The sequence below is a fragment of the Myxocyprinus asiaticus genome, chromosome 32, assembly GCF_019703515.2.
Source record: "Myxocyprinus asiaticus isolate MX2 ecotype Aquarium Trade chromosome 32, UBuf_Myxa_2, whole genome shotgun sequence".
In the NCBI taxonomy this organism is placed as follows: domain Eukaryota; kingdom Metazoa; phylum Chordata; class Actinopteri; order Cypriniformes; family Catostomidae; genus Myxocyprinus; species Myxocyprinus asiaticus.
Genome location: NC_059375.1, coordinates 10,943,416 through 10,969,440, shown reverse-complemented (window position 1 = coordinate 10,969,440; position 26,025 = coordinate 10,943,416). Strand labels below are relative to the sequence as shown.

Sequence of the window (26,025 nt, the reverse complement as noted above, 5' to 3'; positions counted from 1 at the left end):
TGTTCCAGCTCTGATTCGTTTATTATTAATTTTATTATTATTATTATTATTATTTATCCCCTTTTCTCCCAATTTGGAATGCCCAATTCCCACTACTTTAGTAGGTCCTCGGTCACTCACATCAATCCGGGTGGAGGAGGACAAGTCTCAGTTGCCTCCGCTTCTGAGATCGTTAATCTGCACATCTTATCATGTGGCTCGTTGTGCATGACACCGTGGAGACTCCGCATGTGGAGGCTCATGCTACCCTCTGTGATCCACGCACAACTTTCCACATGCCCCATTGAGAGTGAGAACCAATAATCGCGACCACGAGGATGTTACCCCATGTGACTCAACCCTCCCTAGCAACCGGGCCAATTTGGTTGCTTAGGAGACCTGGCTGGAGTCACTCAGCACACCCTAGATTCGAACTCACGACTCCAGGGGTGGTAGTCAGCATCAATACTCGCTGAGATACCCAGGCCCCTCCAGCTCTGATTCATGATATTTCATTAGGTAAGAAATGTGTGCTTAAAAATGTGCACCCCATTTCTCCAGTGGAATACACTGGAGCTCATCTCTCCTGACAGTTTTTATTGCTTTGTCGAAACTAGTATAATACAAGCACCCTGTGTTGAATCTGAATAGCTAGAAAACTCTACAGCTTGAGGCCTTTTTAACAGTATGATATTGCAAGTACACATATACTCGATTAGGGTTAGACTGACCATATGGCATGCAACCATTTGTTGTTTCACAGCTCTATTTGGCGAAACAATTCAGTTTCAGTTTCTAAGTAGTTTATTGGCATGGTTGCTTTGCATACAATATTGCAAAGCTTCAATACACACACAGATTCGTATTTCTATTATTGTGATGCATTTCCATTGACTTCTGTTGTTTTTATACTGAGCTAATGATATTTTCTATCCCCTCAACCTACCCCTTACACATTTTAACATTTTTATAAAGACAATTTTGAAGTAGATGCCCACCCACCCAGCCACACATAACAGTGTCGGAAAAGGAAAAGGAGGTTGCCAGTAATAAAATAAAATAATAAAATAAAATATCAACAGAACAGTATTTGCAGCTTTAAGACAGAAAGTGGCATCATCGTCTGCATGTTCAGTGTCAGCTGGGTCCAGTCTCCGGGAATTTGTATAAGGGCACTTGAGAATCACATCCTGGCAGGAGTGAGAGCTGAACACTGCACTGCTTCAGCACATGGGAGTGTTGTTGAAAAGAGGAATTTCAAGCTCTGGAAATTATACCAGCCACGGAAGTAAATTTTCCACTACAGGAGATCGGAGTGAGTGTGTTCACCTAATAATAAATCACACCCTGTCACCCAAAACCCATTGACAAGCTCCAAAATAACAAACAATGCTGACATCATTATGATTTCCAGCAGTATCTCCTCCTTTAACTCTCACTCTTACTGTATGTCTTTCTCACTGGGGCACACATCTCTTCAGACTCTCACTCTATTCTAAGACTAATAGTTAAAAGTTAACCCCAAAATAAAAATGTTGTCCCAAATCTGTACGACTTTCTGTCTGCTGTGCAACACAAAAAATAGATTTTTATGAAGAATATTCTGGCTGTTCTTTTCTATATAATGAAAGTGAATGGTGACTGGGGCCGTCATGTTATACAAAATGACAAAAAGCATGGTAAAAGTGTCATAAAACATTGTATAGAGTTGCATGGACCACTTTTATGATACTTTTTGTAGCTTGACAGCCCCAGTCCCCATTCACTTTCATTATATGGAAAAGAGCGACCAGGATATTCTTCAAAAGTTCACCTTTTTTTTTTTTTTTTTTGTTCCACAGAAGAGAGAAAGTCATATCGATTTGAAATAATATAAGGAACTAAAAGAGTAAATAATGACTAAATTTTCATTTTGAACAAAGTAATCCTTTTAAGTGCGCCTCTTCATTCATGCTATGAACAAACAGCACCTAATCTGTACTTAAGACTCCCAGCCCCCTACTTTCCCTGCACAGTCTCTCAGCAACATCAGCTCTGTGCCTCCTCCTCCCTGTCCATTTAGATGAATCCTGCTGTGGAGGCACATGGCATAAACATGATTGATTTTGCAACATCCTGTCTTCACTTAGGGATGCTCTACAGTTTCGATGAGAGAATCTGTATGCATTACAGGAAGACCATTGACTGTCAGACCATCGAATGTCTGTCCGAAAACTGATACTCCCCCCCCCCCCCCCGGAGAGGTGTGGATAGCATTGTCTCATTGGGATGAAATAACCAACCATGCTCAAATTTTGTGAATCACAGCAGGTTTTCCCTTTTGTGACATAAGCAAAGCAGAGAGAACAGGAGTCAAGGTGACCTGATCAGTCAGACAGAAGAAAAATAACTAAACAAACAAACAGGGCTACTGTATATTATCTTTGCAATAATGTGAAAATGAACTGATAAAAAAAAAAAAAAAAAAGTAAATGACAACAGAATTTTCAGTTTTTGAGTTAACTACCCCTTCAGCTTTCACTATTCTTGGAATACTTTCCACTATGTTGGAACATGGCTGCTGAGATTTGCACCCATTCAGACACAAGACCATCAGGCCAGTCAAGTTCTTTCACACCAGACTCAGTAAATCATTTCTTTATGAACCTCGCTTTGTGCAGTGGGCCATTGTCATGTTGAAACAGAGAGTGTTGCTACAAAGTTGGAAATTAACACACAATTCTCTAGATTCTCATTGTATGCTGTAGCATTAAGACTTATCTTCACTGGAATTAAGGGACATGGTCAGACCCGTTAGAAGTGGGTGCCCACGCACTATTGGCCATGAAGTCTAATTGCTGTGGGTGATTTCATTAAAGCCATAGTATTTATTTTCAATAGAGACAAAGGGTTAAATCTTTTTCCATATTCCAGACCAGTGGGTTTGTAAATATTAACTTTAGCCTTTCATGGTTGACCTCTGAGTACTGAGCCAAGACCACAATATCAATAATATGATATTTGAAATGTTTCAGAAGCTGAAAATAACATATTTTATTCAATGACAAAAAATAGAATGTTTTATAGGCCACCGGATAAAGTAAAATAAGAACAGGACATAAATCAGAGCAGCATTTTCCTGTTCTTTACCAAGAGTATCAGGAATTCAGTGTTAGTGGTCACTGTAAACCCTAAAGGGAAAAATTAAACATTACAAAATAGTTCAAAGAAATGAATCTTTATGAGTTTTTAGAACTTTCTCTTTCTTTTGAGTTCATGAAACTGAAACCATTTAAGTAACCTGTAATTAAGTAATTGTTTTATTGTTTTGAGTTTAATTAACTTGTCACTAAATTTACAGGAAGTAAAATTTTTACTGAAAATGGGCATGGGATTTCCCAGCATGCTTTGCATGGCACTTGACAGGCAGAAAAAATATTAATAATAAAACTTTACTTGTTACACAATTGTTAAATTAATCAAAGCATAGTGTTTCCAATTAGCATGCATTCAGCATGCTAGCATTCACTGTACTAGCAAGTTCTAGCTAGGTAGGTTTCCTCTACTATAAGTATTTAAGTTGAGCTTACATGGTAATTTTAAGTTCAGCCAAAAAGTTATATTTAAGATTAAGTGCCATCAAAATGTATGAATTAGCTCACTGAGTATTTCAAGTTAAGAGCAATTAACATGCATGTGTAGCACAAAATCAAAATCTGAAAGTTCTATTAACTTAATTTTGTGAGTTTATTAACTTAAAAAAACGGATGTAACTGATTGCCTCAATTTTTGAGTTCTGCTAACTTAGGGTTTACATTTGGGGATACAAAACTATTTGGGTAGACCTGAAGATGCCAGAACTAATACACAAATAACTCTATGGCAAGCCAAATTTACTTTTAATCATGTGCAGGAAATGAATGTTATGTATCACTACCGCCATTCTGTATACACATTTTACGCAGTCTGCGTAGGATAACAACACCCTATGGGGGCACCAGAAACTCCACCGGCTGCCCTTACTCGCATGTTATACGTTATTCAAGGACCCGATAGCAGTCGCGGAACACAAACGTTTGTCTCACGCCTGCAATTTTGCACCACGTAACCCTCCCATCCCATCCCACCTCCCATTCCGACGATCACAGAGCTCTGCGTAGGGCATCAATTTGGCCAGTGGCAGCCCTGATAGGTATCAACGATTCAATTTTCACTAGTTAAAATGCTACTTCTTGATTATAGGAATGGAATTACTAGTGAATGTGCTCATTTTTTTATTTCAGTAATTAGGTTTGCAATTAACGCTTTTACTAGTGAAAATCTAATTACTGATATCAAAAACTCAAACATTCAAAAATGGTTGATATTTATAATTCATATCCTGCACATGATTAAACGCTGAAGCAGCTTGCTATAGTATGACAGATCATTGTGAAATTCTACTAGAGAAAATGCAATTATAGATATAAATTGCTTTTTTTTTTTTTTTTTTTTTTACTTATGTTGAAATTCCTATTTTGATATCATTAATGTGTATTTCTGTGAGTAATGATGTCATTTTTTAATTAGAGAATTAAAGTTAATTTACTAGTGAAAATGAAATTATTGATATAAAAATGAGCACCTTCATTAGTAGTAACTACATTCCTGATATTAAGAATGAACATTTTAACTAGTGACATTTTATTGTTGATATCTATAATTCATATCCTGCATGATTAAAAAGTTAATTTGGCTTGCCATAATTGCAGTAACTGAAGTCAGAATGTGATCCTCAAAACTAAATAACTAATTAATTAACTAACTAACTAACTAACTAACTAACTAACTAACTAACATAATTAATCAACCAACTAACTAAATAACAAACTAGACAGACAGACAGACAGTCAGACAGACATACTGATAGATAGATAGATAGATAGATAGATAGATAGATAGATAGATAGATAGAAACAGACAGGCAGACAGCCAGACAGACAGATAGATAGATAGATAGATAAAAACAGACAGACAGACAGACAGACAGACAGATAGATAGATAGATAGATAGATAGATAGATAGATAGATAGATAGATAGATAGATAGATAGATAAAAACAGACAGGCAGACAGCCAGACAGACAGATAGATAGATAGATAAAAACAGACAGACAGACAGACAGACAGACAGATAGATAGATAGATAGATAGATAGATAGATAGATAGATAGATAGATAGATAGATAGATAGATAAAAGCAGACAGACAGACAGACAGACAGACATATAGATAGACAGACAGACAGACAGACAGATAGAAAAAACAGACAGACAGGCAGACAGACAGACAGATAGACAGATAGATAGATAGATAGATAGATAGACAGACAGACAGACAGACAGATAGATAAAAACAGACAGACAGACAGATAGATAGATAGATAGATAGATAGATAGATAGATAGATAGATAGATAGATAGATAGATAGATAGATAGACAGACAGACAGATAGATAAAAACAGACAGACGGGCAGGCAGACAGACAGACAGACAGGCAGACAGACAGACAGACAGACAGACAGACAGATAGATAGATAGATAGATAGATAGATAGATAGATAGATAGATAGATAAAAACAGACAGGCAGACAGCCAGACAGACAGATAGATAGATAGATAAAAACAGACAGACAGACAGACAGACAGATAGATAGATAGATAGATAGATAGATAGATAGACAGACAGACAGACAGACAGACAGACAGACAGACAGACAGACAGACAGATAGATAGATAGATAGATAGATAGATAGATAGATAGATAGATAGATAGACAGACAGACAGACAGACAGATAGATCGATCGATCTAAACCAATGAATAAATTAAAGTGCATTCATTGACTATAGATACTTGTTATTTAAAACTTAATCATTCAGATCCAAAATGCAGATATTCAAGTGTTCATTTTCCACAGGGCGACATGAAGAACCTGTCTTTCAAAGATCGGACGTTCGTTGGTTATTCCGAAATCTTCCGAAATGTTCGATTCTACATTTATACGTTATTGTGTTTGAGTGCTGTGTATACATAATGCTAAACACTTCACCAATCGTATCATATGATAATTGATGCTATTTGAGGCTCTGTGTTGAGAAAGCACTGGAGCAGAGTGGCCTGTTCTCTCTGGGGAAGAAGTGAGAGAATGACATAAACCTCTTAGTGTACAGAAGGGAGAGCGCGGAGCGTTGGTCTTCCTTCGTTTAGTAGGCTAAAGTCAATTTTTACTTTTAAAGTTGGACAGGAATCAGAGGGAAAGGAGCAATCCGTTCACCGCGAGTTGCGCGGTGTTAGGTGCGTTCGGTGCTTCTGTTCACGCGCAAAGTTCCAACATGAGTAATTTAGACGAAGATCTAGCCAAGATGTTGCTCATAAAAGAGGAGAGGATAAAGGAAATGGAGAGACTGCTTTCCGCGAAGGAACGGGAGGTAAATGAACTGAAAAGGAAGCTGCACAAATGTCAGTCAGTGCTGCCGAGCGCTATTGGACCCCGAACGCGACGGGCGCAGGGCATCTCAGCGGAACCGCAGACCACCAGGTCTTTCCAGGACTTGAAGAGCGAAACTCTGCGCAAACACCCCAAGTCTGACAGGTACGAGCGTATGATTTCCATCTATACATTTGCATTCTTTGCAGCGGAGTCTCACCAAGCTGCGGATGCTATTCGTCCGAGATAAGCATATTATTCTCTGTTGTATGACTGTAGCTATACTATTATAACCCACTGTGCTAGACTATACAGCATTCTTTTGTTAAGTGAATGTATTACTAATCTATACGAGTCTAATCTATACTTTATCACGCTGCGTGTCTATACTGCAAGTATAGTAATTTTATGTGACTATACGGTACTATACTAAAATATAGTATTATCTACTATACTGTACTGTAAGCTACTATGCTACACTATTGTATACAACAATTTATCACGTTGAGTCACTATAGGCCTATTGTGCTATACTGTAAAGCAGTTGTATACACAACATTATCACATTATGTGACTATACTAAAACACTATACAATATTTTACACATTTTCAATATAGCATAGTATATACTACACAATACTATAGGCTGGTTTACTGCACTTTTTTATACAGAACTTTATAACGTTGTGTGACTATACAGTATACAGTACAAGTATAGCAACTGGATACATGCCATTATCACATTATGTGACTATACGTTTATACTATACAATATTTTATACTACATTATAGACTAATATACTACACTATAGTATACAAGACTATCACATTGCATGAGCACACTATACTATACTAAACTAAACTATACAAGTATAGGAACAGTATACCAGCAATTATCACATTATGTGATTATACTATTTTACTATTCAATATTTTATACTGTACTACACTATAGGCTACTATACTTAACTATAGTATGCAAGACATTAACATAGTATGAGCACAATACACTAAAATAAACTATACTATAAAAGTAGAGTAACAGTATACAAGACATTTTCACATTATGTGACTATACTTTACTACACTATATGCTACTATACTACTGTATAGTATTCAAGACTTTATCACGCTGCATGACAATATTATACCATATAAGTATAGTAATTGTATACACGCCATCACAATACAATATTTTATGCTATACTGCACTATAGGCTACTATACTATACTATACTATAGTTTACAAGACTATCACATTGCATGAGCACACTATACTATACAAAACTAAACTATACTATACAAATATAGTAACAGTATACCAGACAGTATCACATGTTGTGACTATACTATACTATACTATACTATGGGCTACTATTGTACACTATAGTATTCAAGACTTTATCATGCTGCATATCTATACTAAAACTACACTATACTATTCTGTATAAGTATAATAATTGTTTACATGCAATTTTTACATTATGTAACTATACTTATATACTATACAATATTTTTACTGTACTACAATATAGGCTACTATACTAAACTATAGCATACACGACTATCACATTGCATGATCATACTATACTATACTAAACTAAACTATACTATACAAATATAGTAACAGTATACCAGACATTATCACATTATGTGACTATACTATACTATAGGCTACTATTCTACACTATAGTATTCAAGACTTTATCATGCTGCATAACTATACTAAAACTACACTATACTATTCTGTATAAGTAGAGTAATTGTTTACATGCAATTTTTACATTATGTAACTATACTTCTATACTATACAATATTTTTACTGTACTACAATATAGGCTGCTATACTAAACTATAGCATACAAGACTATCACATTGCATTATCATACTATACTATACTAAACTAAACTATACAAGTATAGTAACAGTATACCAGACATTATCCCATTATGTCAACATACTAATCTAATATATGATATTTTATACCATACTATACTATAGGCTACACTATTTATACAAGACTATCACATTGCATGAGAACACTATACTAAACTAAACTATACTATACGAGTATAGTAACAGTAAACCAGACATTATCACATTATGTGACAATACTATTTTACTATACAATATTTTATACTAGACTACACTATAGGCTACTATACTGCACTATAGTATTCAGGATTGTATCACACTGCATGATATTGACTTGCTTTATGACTTTGTATTTACTATATTTTGTAAATTGTATTTTCTGACAAGTTTCTACAGTTCTAAAGAAGTTGTAGTTAATTCCGTTTACAGCACCTTTCTTTTCTTTTGTCTGGGAATTACTCACGGGTCATTAAGTAATATAAATGTGTAGCTCATAGTTTCTTAAATATATTTTATTGTTCCTTAGAACATGGTTGATTAAATCATTTATGCAAGTGCTTTAAAAGGTTTCTATTTTTATGTATTGAATAGAATGGGATACAGGCTATCACCAATCACAAACACATTAAGAAAGGCTTTTCACTCTTGGTTTTACTGAAGTGTCTATATAGTCATGCATCATGCTATATACATGCATCATATGTGACTGAGACCATCACTATATGTTGGTCTATAATGGCAATTATAATGCCTTGACATTTAAACTGATCAGCCACAACATTAAAACCACCTGCCTAATAATGTGTAGGTCCCCCTCGTGCGCCAAAACAGCGCCAACCAGCATCTCAGAATAGCATTCTGAGATTATGTTCTTCTCACCACAGTTGTACAGAGCGGTTATCTGAGTTACCATAGACTCTGACAGTTCGAACCAGTCTGGCCTTTCTCTGTTGACCTTTCTCATCAACAAGGCATTTCTGTCCACAGAACTGCCGCTCACTGGATGTTTTTTGTTTTTGGCACCATTCAGAGTAAATTCTAGAGACTGTTGTGTGTGAAAATCCCAGGAGATCAGCAGTTACAGAAATACTCAAACCAGCCCGTCTGGCACCAACGATCATGCCACGCTCCAAATCACTGAGATCTCATTTTTTCCCCATTCTGATGGTTGGTGTGAACATTAACATGATTTTATGCACTGCACTGCTGCCACATGATTGGCTGATTAGATAATCGCATGGATGATTGTTGGTGCCAGATGGGCTGGTTTGAGTATTTCTGTCACTGCTGATCTAATGGGATTTTCACACACAACAGTCTCTAGAATTTACTCAGAATGGTGCCAAAAAAAAGAAAAGAAAAAAAAAAAACATCCAGTGAGGGGCAGTTCTGTGGATGGAAATGCCTTGTTGATGAGAGAGGTCAACAGAGAATGGCCAGACTGGTTCGAACTGACAAAGTCTACGGTAACTCAGATAACCACTTTGTACAATTGTAGTGAGAAGAATAGTATCTCTGAATGCTATTCTGAGATGCGGGTTGGCGCTGTTTTGGTGGCACGAGGGGGACCTACACAATATTAAGTTGGTGGTTTTAATGTTGTGGCTGATTGGTGTATATACACACACTATGATCTCAGACATAAAAGCTTACTTTCACACTCTTGTTCAATGTCCAGTAGCCGTTTCTCGACAACTCTAACCTTGTTGAATATTTAATGCAGGTTGTTAAATCTTTAATGTCATAGGTATTCATGGCTATATTTAGGAGCAAGTGGAATTTCCAACTTTTAGAGGGAATAAGTAAACCAAATTTCTGTAAATGAATGGCTTTATTAACTTCTGCAAGGGCCACTTTCTATCCATGGAGCTATAATTCACAGAATATGATCGTGATCTATAATATGTGTTCATGTTGGTTTTGAAAGTAGTGATAAGAGGCTAAGTTTACTTTTGGACTGTAATAAGTGTTGACAGTTGTGTCCAACTATATCTTTCAAAGTAGCTCAGAAGGAAAATAAGCTGTCAGTAGCCACTAGATGTCAGTAAAATATCATCACCCCATGAAAGTTAGTATGACACAGTAAGGGATCTGTAACAGCCACTTAAAGGAATAGTTCACCCAAAAATAAAAACAGTTCTGTCTTTTTATTTACCCAGCTTCATTTTGTTCCAAACCCATACAACTTTTTCCTATGCAGAAAACAAAACAAACATTTTTAATGAATGTCCCTGTCTTTCTATTCACTACAATGGCAGCTGATAGTGACTCATTTCAAAGCTTAAAAAAACACCCAAAAGTATCATAGAGAAAAGAGAAAAGCATAGAAATAAAAGCATAAAGAGCTAAGAGAGAAGAGTGGCTTGCATGTTCACGTGAGAACTTGTGTTGTTTTTAGGTGGACTCAGTGCTGCTGTGTCTGGCTGGTTGGGATTTTTAAAAAACAGAGCAATGTTTGAAAATGCCTCAGAGCCACTGTGTTTAGACAAATCGTAGTTACAGTAAAATAATTATTGTGGCTCTCATGGGCATGAGCTCTCATGAAAAAAAGAGAAAGCTTTGCTTTTCAAATCTTAAAGCGTTAGTTCAACCCAAAATTAAGAGATTGCTAGGGAATGACAGCCTCAGTCCTTATTTACTTTCATTGTATGAGAAAAAAAAAAAAACCTGCAATGAAAATGAATGGTGGCTGAACCTGTCAGTCCCTATAATTCAGCCTACAGTCTCAATTTGTGTTTCACGCAAGAGGAAAAAATTCACAGATTTTCAAAAACAAGAGGTGGGACGACAGAATTGTTATTTTTGGGCAAACTATCTAGTTAATGAAAATTTTTGAGGGCATGTGTTGAATTTTTTCTCAAAGGCATAGTTCACCCATAAATGAAAATTATCTCATCATTTACTCACCCTCATGCCATCCCAGATGTATATGACTTTCTTTCTTCTGCAGAGCACAAACAAAGATTTTTAGAAGAATATTTCAGCTCTGTAGGTCCATACAATTCAAGTGAATGGTGACCAGACCTTTCAAGTTCCATAAATCATATAAAGGCAGCATAAAAGTATTCCATATGACTCCAGTGGTTAAATCCATATCTTCAGAAGCGATATGATAGGTGTGGGTAAGAATCTGATCAATTATTTTGGGTGAGAATCAGATAAATATTTCAATCCCTTTTTACTATAAATCTCCACTTTCACATTCTTGAAGTGAAAGTGAATATGGAGATTTATAGTAAAAAAGGATTGAAATATTTATCTGATTCTCACCCAAAATTATTGCATCACTTCAGAAGACATATTAACCAGAAAGGTCTGGTTAACATTCACTTGCATTGTATGGACCTAAAGAGCTGAGATATTCTAATAAAATCTTTGTTTGTGTTCAGCAGAAAAAAGAAAGTCATTCACATTTGGCATGGCATGAAAGTAAGTATATAATGAGAAAATTTTCAGTTATGGGTGAACTACACCTTTAACAGTTATAGTGACAGTACATTGTAATTTAAATGCAGGTCTTTATTTGTCCTCATCTTTGTATATTAGCATCATGTTCACTGTAAATTCAGTAGTCAGGTTCTTGCTACCCTCAAAAACGATCTCTTTGACAAATAGTGCCCACCCTCTTCTCTGATCCTGTGTGTTCTAATGTAGAACTCTTTATATAATCAACAAGCTCCTTGAAAAGCACTTGAAAATGGAAAGTATGTTATCTTTCCTGAGCTGATAAAGTGCTCCAAGGCTAATGGTTGCCTGCTCTCGCACCGCAAATACGGGCTCAGGCCTTCCACATTAGCATCACATCTCTCACGTCCACGTTGGCACAGACACTTTGATGTGTGCCTGTTTTACAGTTCTTGTAAATGATTTGCGTTAACGATAGATCCTTATCAATTGTCCTTAATTGGTCTTTTTTCCTATGCATTCACATTCATTTTGGGGAGTACTCATGGAAATCAGTTAAAATAAAGGCATGGACTAGATATTGGATAAAGTGTCCTAGTACGGGTTGTCCCTAATATGGGATGTGTGCTGCATATTGATTAGCAAGTTTCAAGATTTTGGGGTATTTATGTACCACAAGTGTGTTAGAACCCTTATTTATTTTACATTTTCATTTACAAGGAGATAGAACATGAAACAAAGAAATATTGACAAAGCAGGTGTGTATGGCACATAAGAGATATGATATGGCCAGATTGGTTTTCTCCCCTTTTCTCTCCAATTTGGCATGCCCAATTCCCAATGCACTCTAAGTCCTCGTGGTGGCGTAGTAACTCACCTCTATCCGGATCACGCATCTTATCACGTGGCTTGTTGAGCACGTTACCGCGGAGACCTAGTGCGTGTGGAGGCTTCACGCTATTCTCCACGGCATCCACGCACAACTCACCACGCGCCCCACCGAGAGCGAGAACCACATTATAGAGACCATGAGGAGGTTAACCCAATGTGACTCTACCCACCCCAGCAACCGGGCCAATTTGTTGCTTAGGAAGCCTGACTGGATTCACTCAGCACGCCCTGGATTCGAACTTGCGACTCCAGGTGTGGTAGTCAGCGTCTTTACTTGCCATTTTTGCTTTTTAAAGAAAAGGAGGGGCCCTTTAAGCTCGGATGGGCCCACTGGCCCATGAGAAAAAAATATAATTGTCAAAATATTTATAGCTACAGTCTTGACCAACACAAAATAGGTAGCATTTGAAAGCTTAGAAGCTCTACTTTCCAGTGCATGCAGGCATTATTACCAAAACTAAACAAGTGCTTTGAAATTTGCAGACAAATCAGAAGTGTTCCGTTTTGATAATCTATATAAAAAAAATACACAATTGAACTGTACATATTACTGTAATCAGTAAAAACGTCAAACTCATCAAATAGCCATGTATCATATGTTTTTAGAAAGCTCTCAAAGAGTAAAATACATCCTATTTTTTTTACTCACAGACAAAAATATAGCAAGTAATAGCTAAGTATGCTAATAGCTTTGATAATTATGTTGGTGTTGCTTTTATGCTGCGTTTTCACTTATAACTTCACGAAAAATAAACAGAACATAAAATATCACATACCATTACTTAGAGGAGACAATTATCTTTCAAACAAGCCCACAGATAGATATATGGATGCATAGATAATCCACACAAAGCACAATGTTACATACGACCACCAGGAGATAACACCATGTAAATGAAACAGACTCAATGATGCAGACTCATTGAGTCAAAATATATTCATTCTGTGAAATATCATTACTAAAATATTGTCTGCATGCTATGCAAACCTTTAGTCATTGTTGTGTTTGTATGCATTATTAGTTCTTATGTACAATTATTATGTTTTATTTGTTTGGAGAGGCTTTTGGACACATGGAGTCATGTTTATACACTATGATACATTATTTTTGAATTGCTATAACTTTTGACTGCTTTGTTGTATCAGCACAACATTTTTTCAGATACAGTTGACATTATTGGAGTTTTTCGGAGCCACCTTATTTACACCCAGAGATATATAATGTCAAATAAGAAAAAATGAGAAAAAAGTTATTTTTTCAGCAGTTTCTTAGGCTGAGAGTCTCATGTATCATAACCTTTCTCATTAAAAAATTGAAAAGTTTTCTTTACAATGATACCAAACACTTGACCCTACTTGTTTTTTTGTTTTTTGTTTTTGTCAAGTTATAAGCCTTTAATTTTGGGTATGCCACACTGAAACAAGAAATCTTTAAAAATGCCTTCAGAGCTTAAAGGGTTAAAATAAACTTTAGTGGTAACACTGTTTAACACATTTTTTTTATTTATTTATTTTTTGGTTCCTGGGTAGTAAGTGTTATTTCCTAATTGCTTATGCCTCAAAAGTATAGAAAATGGCTATTATTCCCCACAAACTTTGTTTCTGTGACCATGACAGTGGTATTTTGAAATTGACCTATTTCCAATGAGAAAACTTGCGAATTTGTGTCTTCGTTCACATAAAGTCAGAAAAAAAAAAACCCATATGAATCCAAATTAACATGTATTTATACTAAAGTAATACAAAAATGACTACAAAAGATTTTGAAGTGAGTAGTCTTTCAAGATTTATGATTATACTGTAAATCACTTTCACAAATCAGCCCCCAAATGTAGTCTCCCATCATGCTCGCCTTGCTCCTCCGAGTACGCTCCCATGTTCTCCTTGAATTTATCAAGATGTACTCGGAGGAGCAAGGCGTAAATCTTAATCTTAAATCTTAAGTTAATTTGGATTCATATGTTGTTTTTTTCTGACTTTATGTGAACGAAAAGACACAAATATCGGCTGTTTTCTCATTGGAAATTTCAAAATATCACTGTCCTTTTTACAAAAGCAAAGTTTGTGGCGAATAATAGCCATTTTCTATACTTTTGAGGAATAAGCAATTAGGAAATAACACTTACTACCCAGGAACAAAAATTGTGTTACATAGTGTAATCAATATTATGCCACAAATGGCTATAACAATAGTTAAAAACAGTGGAAAAAACAGGCCTGCAACCCTACGCATACTAGCAACAATGCCTTCTTCAGGGTGCAGCCTACAACACACAAAAGTGACTTAAGAAAAGACTCTCACTTCATTATTGCTAAATTGGGCACACCTGCTCAGAAAAAATCACTAACACACATAATTTAGTGTCAGAAATCCAGTAGGTGGAGTATATCTAGGTACTTATAGTAAATTATGTCACAATAAAGAGAGAGAGAGAGAGAAACAAAACGTACATACGCTACATACTGTGTGTTGCAGTTAATGAGGGACTTAACCTCATAGGCTTTTTTAGTCTTAAAGACATTGTATTGTTTACCCTCCTTTATATTACAGCAATGATTACAAGAGCCACATTTATATAAGCCCTTTAAGGACTGATGAAGCCAAGTAGTTTTCTTTTTGCTAGAAAAGTGACTTTTTACTAATTTGTCTTTTAGGGACGGTGCTCTTCTGAAACTGATTTTGGGAGGGACAGGAAAACCTTCCTGGGATCATTCTGGATCAAATTCAAATTGGACATGACAACTTGTTTTATATGATTGGACAAATGAACATATTCGGTAACAAAACAGACTTGATTGTCTGTTCTTTTTTCTTTTCTCTGTGCAGTTTTAAAAAAGTCTGTTCTAGAGGTTAGAAGGGCTCTATCACGTGCACTGTGGACCACCTTTTTTCCGATATGCACTACATGTAATGCGCTCTACTAATGAATTTGCCTGTGTTTGAAACTCATTATCCATGTCACAAATACGTCTAAGACATTGAAATTGTCCAAAAGGTCAGTCATCTCGGATGGAAACTGTCAGCTCTTAATAAAGAGTTTCTAACTGTTGGCTTCCTATATACCGTAGTATGCAGACAGTTTCCTATCCCCTCTATATCTTGCAGCTTGTTTCAAGCTAGCATCAAACACATTAGCAAGCAATATTAAATGAATATAGTTTTTTATACTGTATAACAAGTATGGCATTGCTGATAGTTTACAGACTATCCTGTCAGTTGTTAAACTGATGATACCTCACTATTAGCTTCACGAGGAAAGCAATACACACTGTTTTACAGTAGTAATGTATCCAACATTGACCTAACCATTAGCTCCACTCTTTCCCACAATGATAACTTCCAAAAAAAAAATGCAATGACAGAAACTCCTCTAAATCCCAACATAACAGAATACTAAACACAACAAGTCTCCTACTTGTTTCATTTTGCATAGAAATTCATTAAAATAACACTTAATTTTAGAATTTGCTCTCCTAATCCAGTCCCATGCAAAGCATGCTGGGAACTGGAAATTCCCTGACCAGTTTCAGAAGCACAACGATGCAACAAATATTATTTACATAGACACAACTGGATGAAGTGAACATAGATTGATTGTACACAATGGAATTAAGTTGAGAACAAATGCTTAAGAATTGTGTTGCAGTAGCTCGTTTTAAATAAGTTAATTGAGCAAGCAGTAAAAATCACATTTAGTGAACACCATCTGATAGAAGTCTGAATCCATTCGAACATTTCATAGTAATGTGATCATATCACTTTTTGATGACTGTATTGAATATCACTTGGAATTTACTCAATATAATTATGTTCTCATCTCAAACATAAATGTATTAAAGGTGCACTCAGTAACTTTTGTCTTTGTGTCATCTTGGATTTACACTGACACCTAGCGGCTTGGATGTAGCATAATTTAAAATCAATAGTTTTCAGTTTTAGATGACATTGTAGAAATGTAGTATTCACAGTCAGCCATGATTACTTTAATGAATGAGTGATTCTAACATGGCAGCCCCATGTGTGGACCCTCTCCATGTGGAATAAAACAGCTTTATAAGGTTACTAATATGTCTGGAGTCTTCATTTTAATGTGAGTGGTCATGATTTCCTACATATATTGCAAAATTACAATTCATGTCTTTAGGAGTGCACCTTTAAGTTGATTTTAAGTGTACTGGTTTAGTATTTTCAATAGAGCTGCTGTCCCTTTTTTCAGTTAATCTTGATGGAAATATCTTGTAATACTTAGTTGAAATAACATGTCCATGATAGGCTAAAATTTTACTTAAATAGGCCTATAGGGTAAAAAAGGGAAATTGGGACACTTAATGCAATTTTTTAGGCTATTCAATAAAAAGTGTCCCACTTTGCCTGTATTCACCCTATTAGGGAAAGTAAATATTTAATGTGCTGTAACTGGTCACCATCTCTGTTAAGCTTTTCACTATTTTCAATCACCTTGTACCTTTACTAATTTATTTTAAATGGTCGTGTGGTGTGGCAAATACACATTTAGTAGTGAACATTTTCTGTGTAGTCTCTCAATTAATGTAATGTCATAAAATTAGTAAATATAATAATTCTAAAAGAAAAGGAAACATTTAGTTTTATATGAGAATAGCGTGTCACATGCTTGAAAATTAATGTAAGCTACCCTAATATTGCTTTACAGTGATTGATTTAAAGGGCGCTCTCATGTATGTAAGAACAGACATACAGTATGTTTGGAAGGTCTCTGTTTTGGAAGGATGTTACAGGTCTTCTCCACTAGAGGACGCCTTTGATCCTCCTTCACAGTTTCTGTGCTCATACCATTGTCTCCTACATAGCAACTTTTGACATGGCTCTGTTTATAACAAGAAAGACTTACATTTTGGTGTGGTGATCTCCTTCTATAGCTAAATTAAACGATTTAGTCCTTTTGAGGCTATAATGATCTTTGCTTATAGGATTGCATGAATTTTTACATCTGACATGCCTTTTGATGTTGTAGAATAATGCATAATGCAGTCATTGTACAGACAGTGCGGAGATTTCATTATCAGAGTGGCATTTTTAGCTTTTTCCACCAGACGTGATGAGGTGAAATGGAACACCAGCTGGTCTGTTGTTAATGGGAAAGACCCAGATGATGTTAGAGGCTGTATGGAAGAAACACTTGCAGTAGAACTCCTAGAGACAGTCAAACCCCTTAAGTTAAGAAACTCCTTACTTATAACACTCTTACATTTATTAATAAGAGTTATCTTAACTTAACCTCTTAACATCTGGCCTCTTTTTGTGCATGAGCATGAAAATGACATATCCAAAGTAAAACTCTTCCAGTTCTTGAACCGTTTGGTCTACAAACACAATCTTGGGCTTGTTTGCAAGTAGACACTTAGACATTTGTTATTCAAGAGTAAAAATGTATCATTGTAGTATTAAAAAAATTAGTTAGAGCTATTCAAATATTTTGAATAGTGACTGCAAATATTATTGTAACGTTCTGTAACATCTGTAACGTAGGCTGGCGCTGGCAATGACAAAGACGATGACCATGAAGTAAAGAACCCAAGTGAAAATTTATTCCAACAGTGTAATCCATAAACCCTAAATACAAACGTAAATAAAACATAAACATGAACTTGGCTTGACATAAACTTGACATAAACTTGAACAAACAACCAAAGTTACAACAACAATACCTGACAATGGACAATGGAAAACATGAGAGTTAAATACATGAACATGGGAGAACACATGACAAGGACAACCAATAAACACAAAGAACTCTAAACAAGATAACAAACAATCAACCAATGAGAACAAGACACATGAACATGGAGGGAAACATGAAATCACAGGACCAGGGGACCACAAGACATGAAAAACATGAACAAACAGAATAAACATGACATATCCCCCCACTAGGGGCAGCTCCCAATGCCCCAACACATGAAAAAACACATTAAACATGGCATAATCCCAAAGTTCTCTAGGGAGCTAGGGGGAGTCTTGAGGCGTGGAGGATGGGGTCAGGGCAACGTCTGTGGAAGGTGGACTCAAGAGAGACTCGAGGGGCGGAGCCTTGAGAGACTTGAGGGGCGGAGCCATGGAAGGTGGGGCAGTGAGAGACTTGAAGGGCGACACCAGGGAACTTGGTACCCAGAGAGTAGCTGAAGACTCGAAGGGCCAGGGTGGAGCCAGAAGCAGGGAGGACCAAGGCGGCGCTGGAGGCTCAGAGGCTCAGAGGAGCTAGGCGGAGCTGGGGGATTAGAAGACTGAGGCGGAGCTGGTGGGGCTGAGGACCAAGGCGGAGCCGTAGGGATGGAGGTCCCTGGTGGAGCTGAAGGATCGGAGAGACGAGGCATAGCCAGGGGATCGGAGAGCCAAGGCGGAGCCAGGTGACTGACAGACCAAGGAGGAGCTAGAGGGATGAGGGACCCCGGTAAAGCCGACAGGCTGAAGGACCACAGTGGAGCTTAGGGAACGTAGAGCTGAGGTGATATAGAGGGATCGACAGGCCAAGGCAGAGTCTAGGGCTTGGAGAGTCTAGGCGGGGTCGGAGGGATGAAAGTTCCCCTTGCCTGCTCAGGAGAACTAAGGGTGGGCACAAGGGCAGGAACCAATTCCAGCTCAAATAGCCCAGTGAAAGATGGCTCTGGAACGAATGAGGCCTACAATGCTGGTTTGTTGACCAGAGATGAGCCTGAGACCTTGCATGGATCAGACTGAATCTTGGCTGTGACGTGGCATGGAGCACACTGAGGGGTGGCTGTGACGTGGCATGGAGCAGTCTCAGGCATGGCTTTGATGTGGCATGGAGTAGGCTCAGGCGTGGCTGTGACATGGCATGGAGCAGACTTAGGCATGGCTGTGACATGGCATGGAGCAGGCTCAGGCGTGGCTGTGACATGGCATGGAGCAGGCTCAGGTGTGGCTGTGACATGGCATGGAGCAGGCTCAGGCGTTGCTGTGACATGGCATGGAGCAGGCTGAGGCGTTGCTGTGACAGGGCATGGAGCAAGCTGAGGTGTTGCTGTGACATCGAATGTGGCAGACTCAGGATCCGGGGCAAAAGATGGTGCTAGCTCAGCGACCATGATGAGGAACTCTGGCTCGGCGGCCATGACGTGGAACTCTGGCTCGGCATCCGCCTCCCCCACAGTGAACGTAGAACCAATAATCTGTACGGCAAGGTCGATATACTGAGCAAGGCTGTTGGCACACCGACCAAAAGGCATCAGATAGGAAATCGGCTCATTCAGCCCAAAATGGAAACAGTCTTTGAGGGCCACCTCATTAAAATCCACCCTGCAGGCCAGAGTGCAGAATTCCTCCACATAATCCTCCAGGGAACGACTCCCCTGGCGTAGACGGAGGAGTTGGATTGCTGGGTTCATATTTGTCGGTTAGGTATTCTGTAACGTTCTGTAATGTCTGTAATGTAGGCTGGCGCTGGCGATGACAAAGATGATGACCATGAAGTAAAGAACCCAAGTGAAAATTTATTTCAACAGTGTAATCCATTAACCCTAACTACAAACGTAAATAAAACATAAACATGAACTTGGCTTGACATAAACTTGACTTGACATAAACTTGAACTAACAACCAAAGTTACAACAACAATACCTGACAATGAACAATGGAAAACATGAGGGTTCAATACATGAAAATGGGAGAACACATGACAAGGATTGCCAATAAACACAAAGAACTCTAAACAATATAACAAGACAATCAACCAATGAAAACAAGACACATGAACATGGAGGGAAACATGAAATCACATGACCAGGGACCACATGAAACGGAACTAGATTTTCAAAATAAAAGACATGAAAAACATGAACCAACAGAATAAACATGACAATTATTGATAAAATACTTTTTTTTTTAAAAAACTTTTATGCAAGACTATGCGCAGTGCCCCAAAAACACATCTGATACAAAGCCACATGTTTAATGAAGGTTTGACACAATTTTGAAGTGGATATGACCAAAAATCTTTGTTCCATAAAGACTTATTTAAGTGTACTTCCAAAAAAAGGTCACTTGGAGGCGCCAATAGAGCACTTGTAGTAACTCCGTAAACCAATGATCAGAGTGGTTCAAAACACACAATTTGTTTATATTTCAATGTAAAAAATACCACACAAACCAAAATATACATGAAGATATAATTTTTTTATTATTATTTGAGAATATATTATTATGCATTCCATATATATTTATGCATTTTATAAACAATGTGAAAAGAACATTACAATTTGAAATGTTGCAATGGAAATAAACTTTTACTTACAATAAGATGCTTCTGTTAATTTTTTCCCCAAACAAATGTAAATTTTTCAGAGGTTTTGCTGTGCCGTTCACCCAGGGTCTTTAGCCACTGCCTCAAGCTGGCGAGCCTCGCTCTCCCCAGCTTCGATCACCGTCAGTGAAGCCTGGAGCACACCTGCTCCCAATGTACACTGAATGAAAAGCAGTGGAAGAAAATGACTAAGTCAATGCATTGGAAGCGCGTGTGCTTCGGAGTCTAACTCAAGGTGAGCGAAGCCGGGGAGGGTGGCTCATCTCGGCTTGAATGACATGTCCGAGCCCCCTGGATGTGCAGTTGAATAGGGGGTTTGAGTGAAAATGCAGTCGGGAGGAGCAGTTCTTCCAGGCCCTCGTGATGGTGACCGAAGCCGAGGAGGGTGGCTCATCTTGGCTTGAATGACATGTCCGAGCCCCCTGGAAGTGCAGTTGAACAGGGAGTTTGAGTGAAAATGCAGTCGGGAGGAGCGGTTCCTCCAGGCCCTCGGTGATGGTGACTGAAGCCGAGGAGGGTGGCGCCTCTCGGCTTGAGGCAGATGCTAAAGGCCCTGGGTGAACGGCAAAGAAAAGCAGTGAAAATGGGTGGCTCATCTTGGCTTGAATGACATCTCCGAGGCCCCTGGATGTGCAGTCGAACAAGGGGTTTGAGTGAAAATGCAGTCGGGTGCATGTGTTCTCCATACCCTCAGTGATGGTGACTAAAGCCGAGGAGAGTGGATCAGATCGCAGGTCCAAAAGTTCTTTGTCGACAGTACGGCAGTAACACGCTATAACTGCACACCGTGCCTAAAAGCACAAACACAAACAAACACAGTCCACAGTTTTCCACTCTGAACCTTCACAAATCTGCATCAGGGATATATACAACCCTAATATCATTGTTTTCATCTTTTCATTAGCTACACGACCCATCAGTCAAAAATGATCTAGCTTTTCATTGGCCGGCTTTATCCAGAGACAAACATGGATGACACAAATCTTTACATCACTCGTGTCGACTGTCCTGTTTGGCTATTTTGAATGACGACCCAATCACAACTGCACAGAAAAGTTTGAGGGAGGGCTAATTTTTTTCATAAGACCCTCCCAAATATCATGTTTGCAAGATTTCACAGAGAATGGACATGTATGATAACTTGTGTTAAACCTGAACAAAGACAGATTGATCAATATTTCTTCATATTTGTACATTTTTGGACTAAAATCTCTAATGGATTTTATTTATTGGACTCTTGCAATGAAAAGCATACTGAAGTTTGGAGGATTGTGCTCATCTATGTTTGGCTGGAAGACAATAAATGTCAGAACTTCTGGTTATATATTCTGTGTTTTGATTTTCACTCTTGACACGTTTAATAAAATCTTATTTTTGTAACTTTGTGATCGTCTATACAATCTTGAGACCCAGATCTTTCAAATGATATATTGGATGTTAATATTAGTTTACAATTTCACAGTTTAAACATGCATTAAACATAAATTAAATGTAAATAAATATGCAAGCATTTTTGACATACCCATCGTTTAGAGGTTAAAGGGTTTGTTGCAACTGGACACAGAGCATGATATGGACATGCAGTGACCCAGGGACTCATATGGTTCTCCTTAGAGTTGTTTTTTTAAAGGAATAGTTCACACAAAAAAATAAATAAAAACATTCATAATTTACTCACCCTCATGTTGTTCCAAACCCATCCGACTTTGTATCTTCCATTAAACACAAAATAATAATTTAGATAAAATGTTAACCTCCGTTTTCATTCACTTTCATTGCATATTCATAATATGAAAGTGAGTGGTGGCTGAGAATGTGCAACTCCTATAACATCTCCTTTTGTGTTCCATGGAAGAAAGTCATACAGGTTTAGAACAAAATGAGGGTAAGTAAATGACAACAGAAACTTCATTTTTTGGGTCAACTGTCCCTTTAAGTGTCATTGTACTATTAGGGATGCAGGAAAAGGACATCATTGAGATGTTGCAGATATGATGTTATAAAAAGCAAAGTGTTAAAAAGTGTTAAGGCCTCTTTTTCAACTCATGGCGAGTGTCAAAATGTAAAAGATCCAATTCAGATTTAGGCAGAATAATTGCAACATTGATGAAAGAGGATAAATTTCTCTCTGTCTGGAGATAAGTGATGTTTGAAGAAAGCTATTTGAAATCGCCAAAGCAAAGTATGACCAGAATGTAAAATACACCAAAGTTAACCTAGATTTTATTTTGAACAAACATGGCTTCAGTTTATTTATTCACTATATGGTTTACTGACATAGAAAAGTTAATGTAACACTTTACATTTTTGTCCATGTGTAAATATAATAAATTAGTAGTAATAATAATACTAACAAAATGTATGTGCAAGTGGCTCCACAAATAATTAGATTAAACATGGTGTTTTTGTGTTGCTCTATAATTACCAATGTAATTACACAGTAACATGAACACTGTCGTAAAATATGTTCAAGTAAGCTTTTATAAAAAAAAGCCAAAAAATAAATAAATAAAATAAAATAAAAATAGAAAATACATGAACTGAGAGTGTACTTTTAATGTAGGTATACCGTACATCTGTCCACATTATTGCATTTTTCTCATGAGCATTAGAACATCTTTATAAGAAAGAATTGAATACGTGTAATAGGCTTAAAAGTTTATTTTTGAAGGATTTAAAGGGATAGTTCACCCGTAAATGAAAATTCTCTCATTTACTCACTCTCATGCCATCCCATATGTGTATGACTTTCTTTCTTCTGCAGAACACAAACAAAGATTTTTAGAAGAATATTTCAGCTCTGTAGGTCCTCACAATGCAAGTGAATGGTGACCAGCACTTTAAAGCTCCATAAACACACAAAGGCAGCATAAAAGTAATCCATATGACTCCAGTGGTTTAAAATATGTCTTCTGAAGTGATGTAGTCACTTTGGGTGCGAAACAGATTAATATTTCAATCCTTTTTTACTATAAATATCCACTTTCACTTTCAGGTGTGAAAGTGAAAGTGGAGATTTTCTCACCCACACCCATCATATCACTTCTAAAGACATGGATTTAACCACTGGAGTCATATGGATTACTTTTATGCTGCCTTTATGTGATTTATGGAGCTTCAAAGTGCTGGTCACCATTCACTTGCATTGTATGGACCTACAGAGCTGAATAATTCTTCTAAACATCTTTGTTTGTGTTCTGCAGAAGAAAGAAAGTCATACACATCTGGGATGGCCTGAGGGTGAGTAAATGATGAAAGAATTTTCCTTTTTGGGTGAACTTTCCCCTTAACAATATTGATGATGTAATTTTCAAGAAACATCCAACATTTCATTATAATTTTATATCACTTTTGCCAGTTAGGCTACATTAAAATTGTTTAGCATTTTTCAAAGATAATTTTATGAAAGTAACATATGCCAATATGCAATATGCCAAGTTATAAGAGACCCTTTATTTTAGATTTAACATATGAAATTGCAAGTAATTGTCTTTTTAGTTTTAAATTTTTTTTTATTTATTTATTTTATTTTTTATTTTTTTAACTGGATTTCCTTGTCACAAAAAAGATCACTTGTTTTTATGTAGCCCACATTTGATAGAAGTTTCACTTTGATTAAAGGAAAGGAAACTGTTATCCAACTGTAGTGCCTCCCTTTAAAGCTTCTCATGCGCTCTTGTAAGGTAGGGCACTTAAACGCTCTTGACGGCTGGTACAGGTGCGCGCTTCAGTCTTTCCTCATTGGCTCTTCAGGGAAGCCGCTCTTACAGCGTGTACACTGCGCGCTCGTGGCGTTCTTCTAGCGCTCGACGCGCTCCACAGCTGCGACTGACGCATTTGGACAAGAAATGAATGCCGTGTGAAACTTCGTCTCCCGAATGCGTTGTATGCAGGCGCCGTGGGTGTTTCTCCGCTCATTCCTCTGATATAAGTGATCCGAAAGCTCATCGGTGGATCGCTGAGGTGTATTTGGCGACATTATCACGGGAATTCGGTCAATAGCAGATTGTTTTTTATTTCATGACCGAAAACGGATTATTCGCTAAGTTGGTGACGGCTGTGGCTCATTAACTCTGGAGAGACATGGGCACTTTACGCGATCTCCAGTACGCGTTACAGGAGAAGATTGAGGAATTGAGACAGAGAGACGCGCTTATTGATGAACTCGAGTTAGAGCTGGACCAGAAAGATGAACTGATTCAAAAGCTCCAAAATGAGTTAGACAAATACCGATCCGTTATCAGACCGGCCACTCAAGTCCACAAGCAGAGCGTCCTTCAAGAACAGCAGAGGACCAAGAGACAAGCGATCTCAGCCGAACCAACAGCCTTTGATATTCAGGATCTCAATCATGTCACCCTTCCTTTCTACCCAAAGAGCCCACAGTAGGTGTCACTTAATTATAATGAATGTTGATGCAGTTGTTTTGATTAAAGTGACCATTCATTTAAACTATTAAGAATTTGCATAAATGAGGTCATTATGCATGCAATATTTTTGATAGAGTGACATGAATTTCTTTCCAATGTGCTGCACATAATTAAAAACTTATGCAAGTGCTTTTGGTGGTACACCAACCCATCTCCGTTCTTCCCTTCATTACTTCACTGATATGATGTATAATGAATATAGGCAGGCATTAATACATAACAGCCAGCATGTCTGCTGTACCCACCTGTTGATTCTGTTCATCAACTTTGAAACAGAATCAAAATGCATATTCGAATGCAGACAACAATTAATTTACAGTTCATACATACTGTTGTTTAGAACACAACAAATGCAATGAAAACTGTATTTTATTATGCATCGTAAATATTTTATTAGCTTAGATTCAACTTTATTGTCATTGCACAGAGTACAAGTGAATGTCAATGAATGTCAATTTCAGCCAGTGAAATACAGTTAGCATCCAACCAGAAGTGCAAATAGTAATATAGCATATACTGTACTGTGCACACTGGCAAATAAGGCATGGATGGCTTTATATTGCCAGTGATCATAAGACATTGTATATACAGAATGTGGTTGAGAAGAGAAAAATGTTTTCTAAATGTAATTTGTTTTAGGAAAAGTATATATTTTCAGGATAACAATATGAGCAAAGAGCTGAATAGAATGTTCAAA

At 37.3% G+C, this 26,025-nt stretch overlaps 1 protein-coding gene across 2 annotated transcripts in view; it reads left to right on the top strand.

Moving 5' to 3' along the window:
- The first annotated feature begins 6,260 nt into the window (after positions 1 to 6,260).
- Positions 6,261 to 26,025, top strand: part of LOC127422882 (cGMP-dependent protein kinase 1-like) — a 381,301-nt gene continuing 361,536 nt past the window's right edge. The window contains exon 1 of one of the 2 annotated variants that reach the window (XM_051666688.1): positions 6,261 to 6,592. In XM_051666688.1, coding sequence (XP_051522648.1) covers positions 6,333 to 6,592 — 260 coding nt within the window. In that variant the 5' untranslated portion in view covers positions 6,261 to 6,332. Of the gene's footprint in view, positions 6,593 to 24,606; positions 25,284 to 26,025 lie in introns of those variants that run through there. The other variant, XM_051666686.1, reaches the window with a different exon arrangement.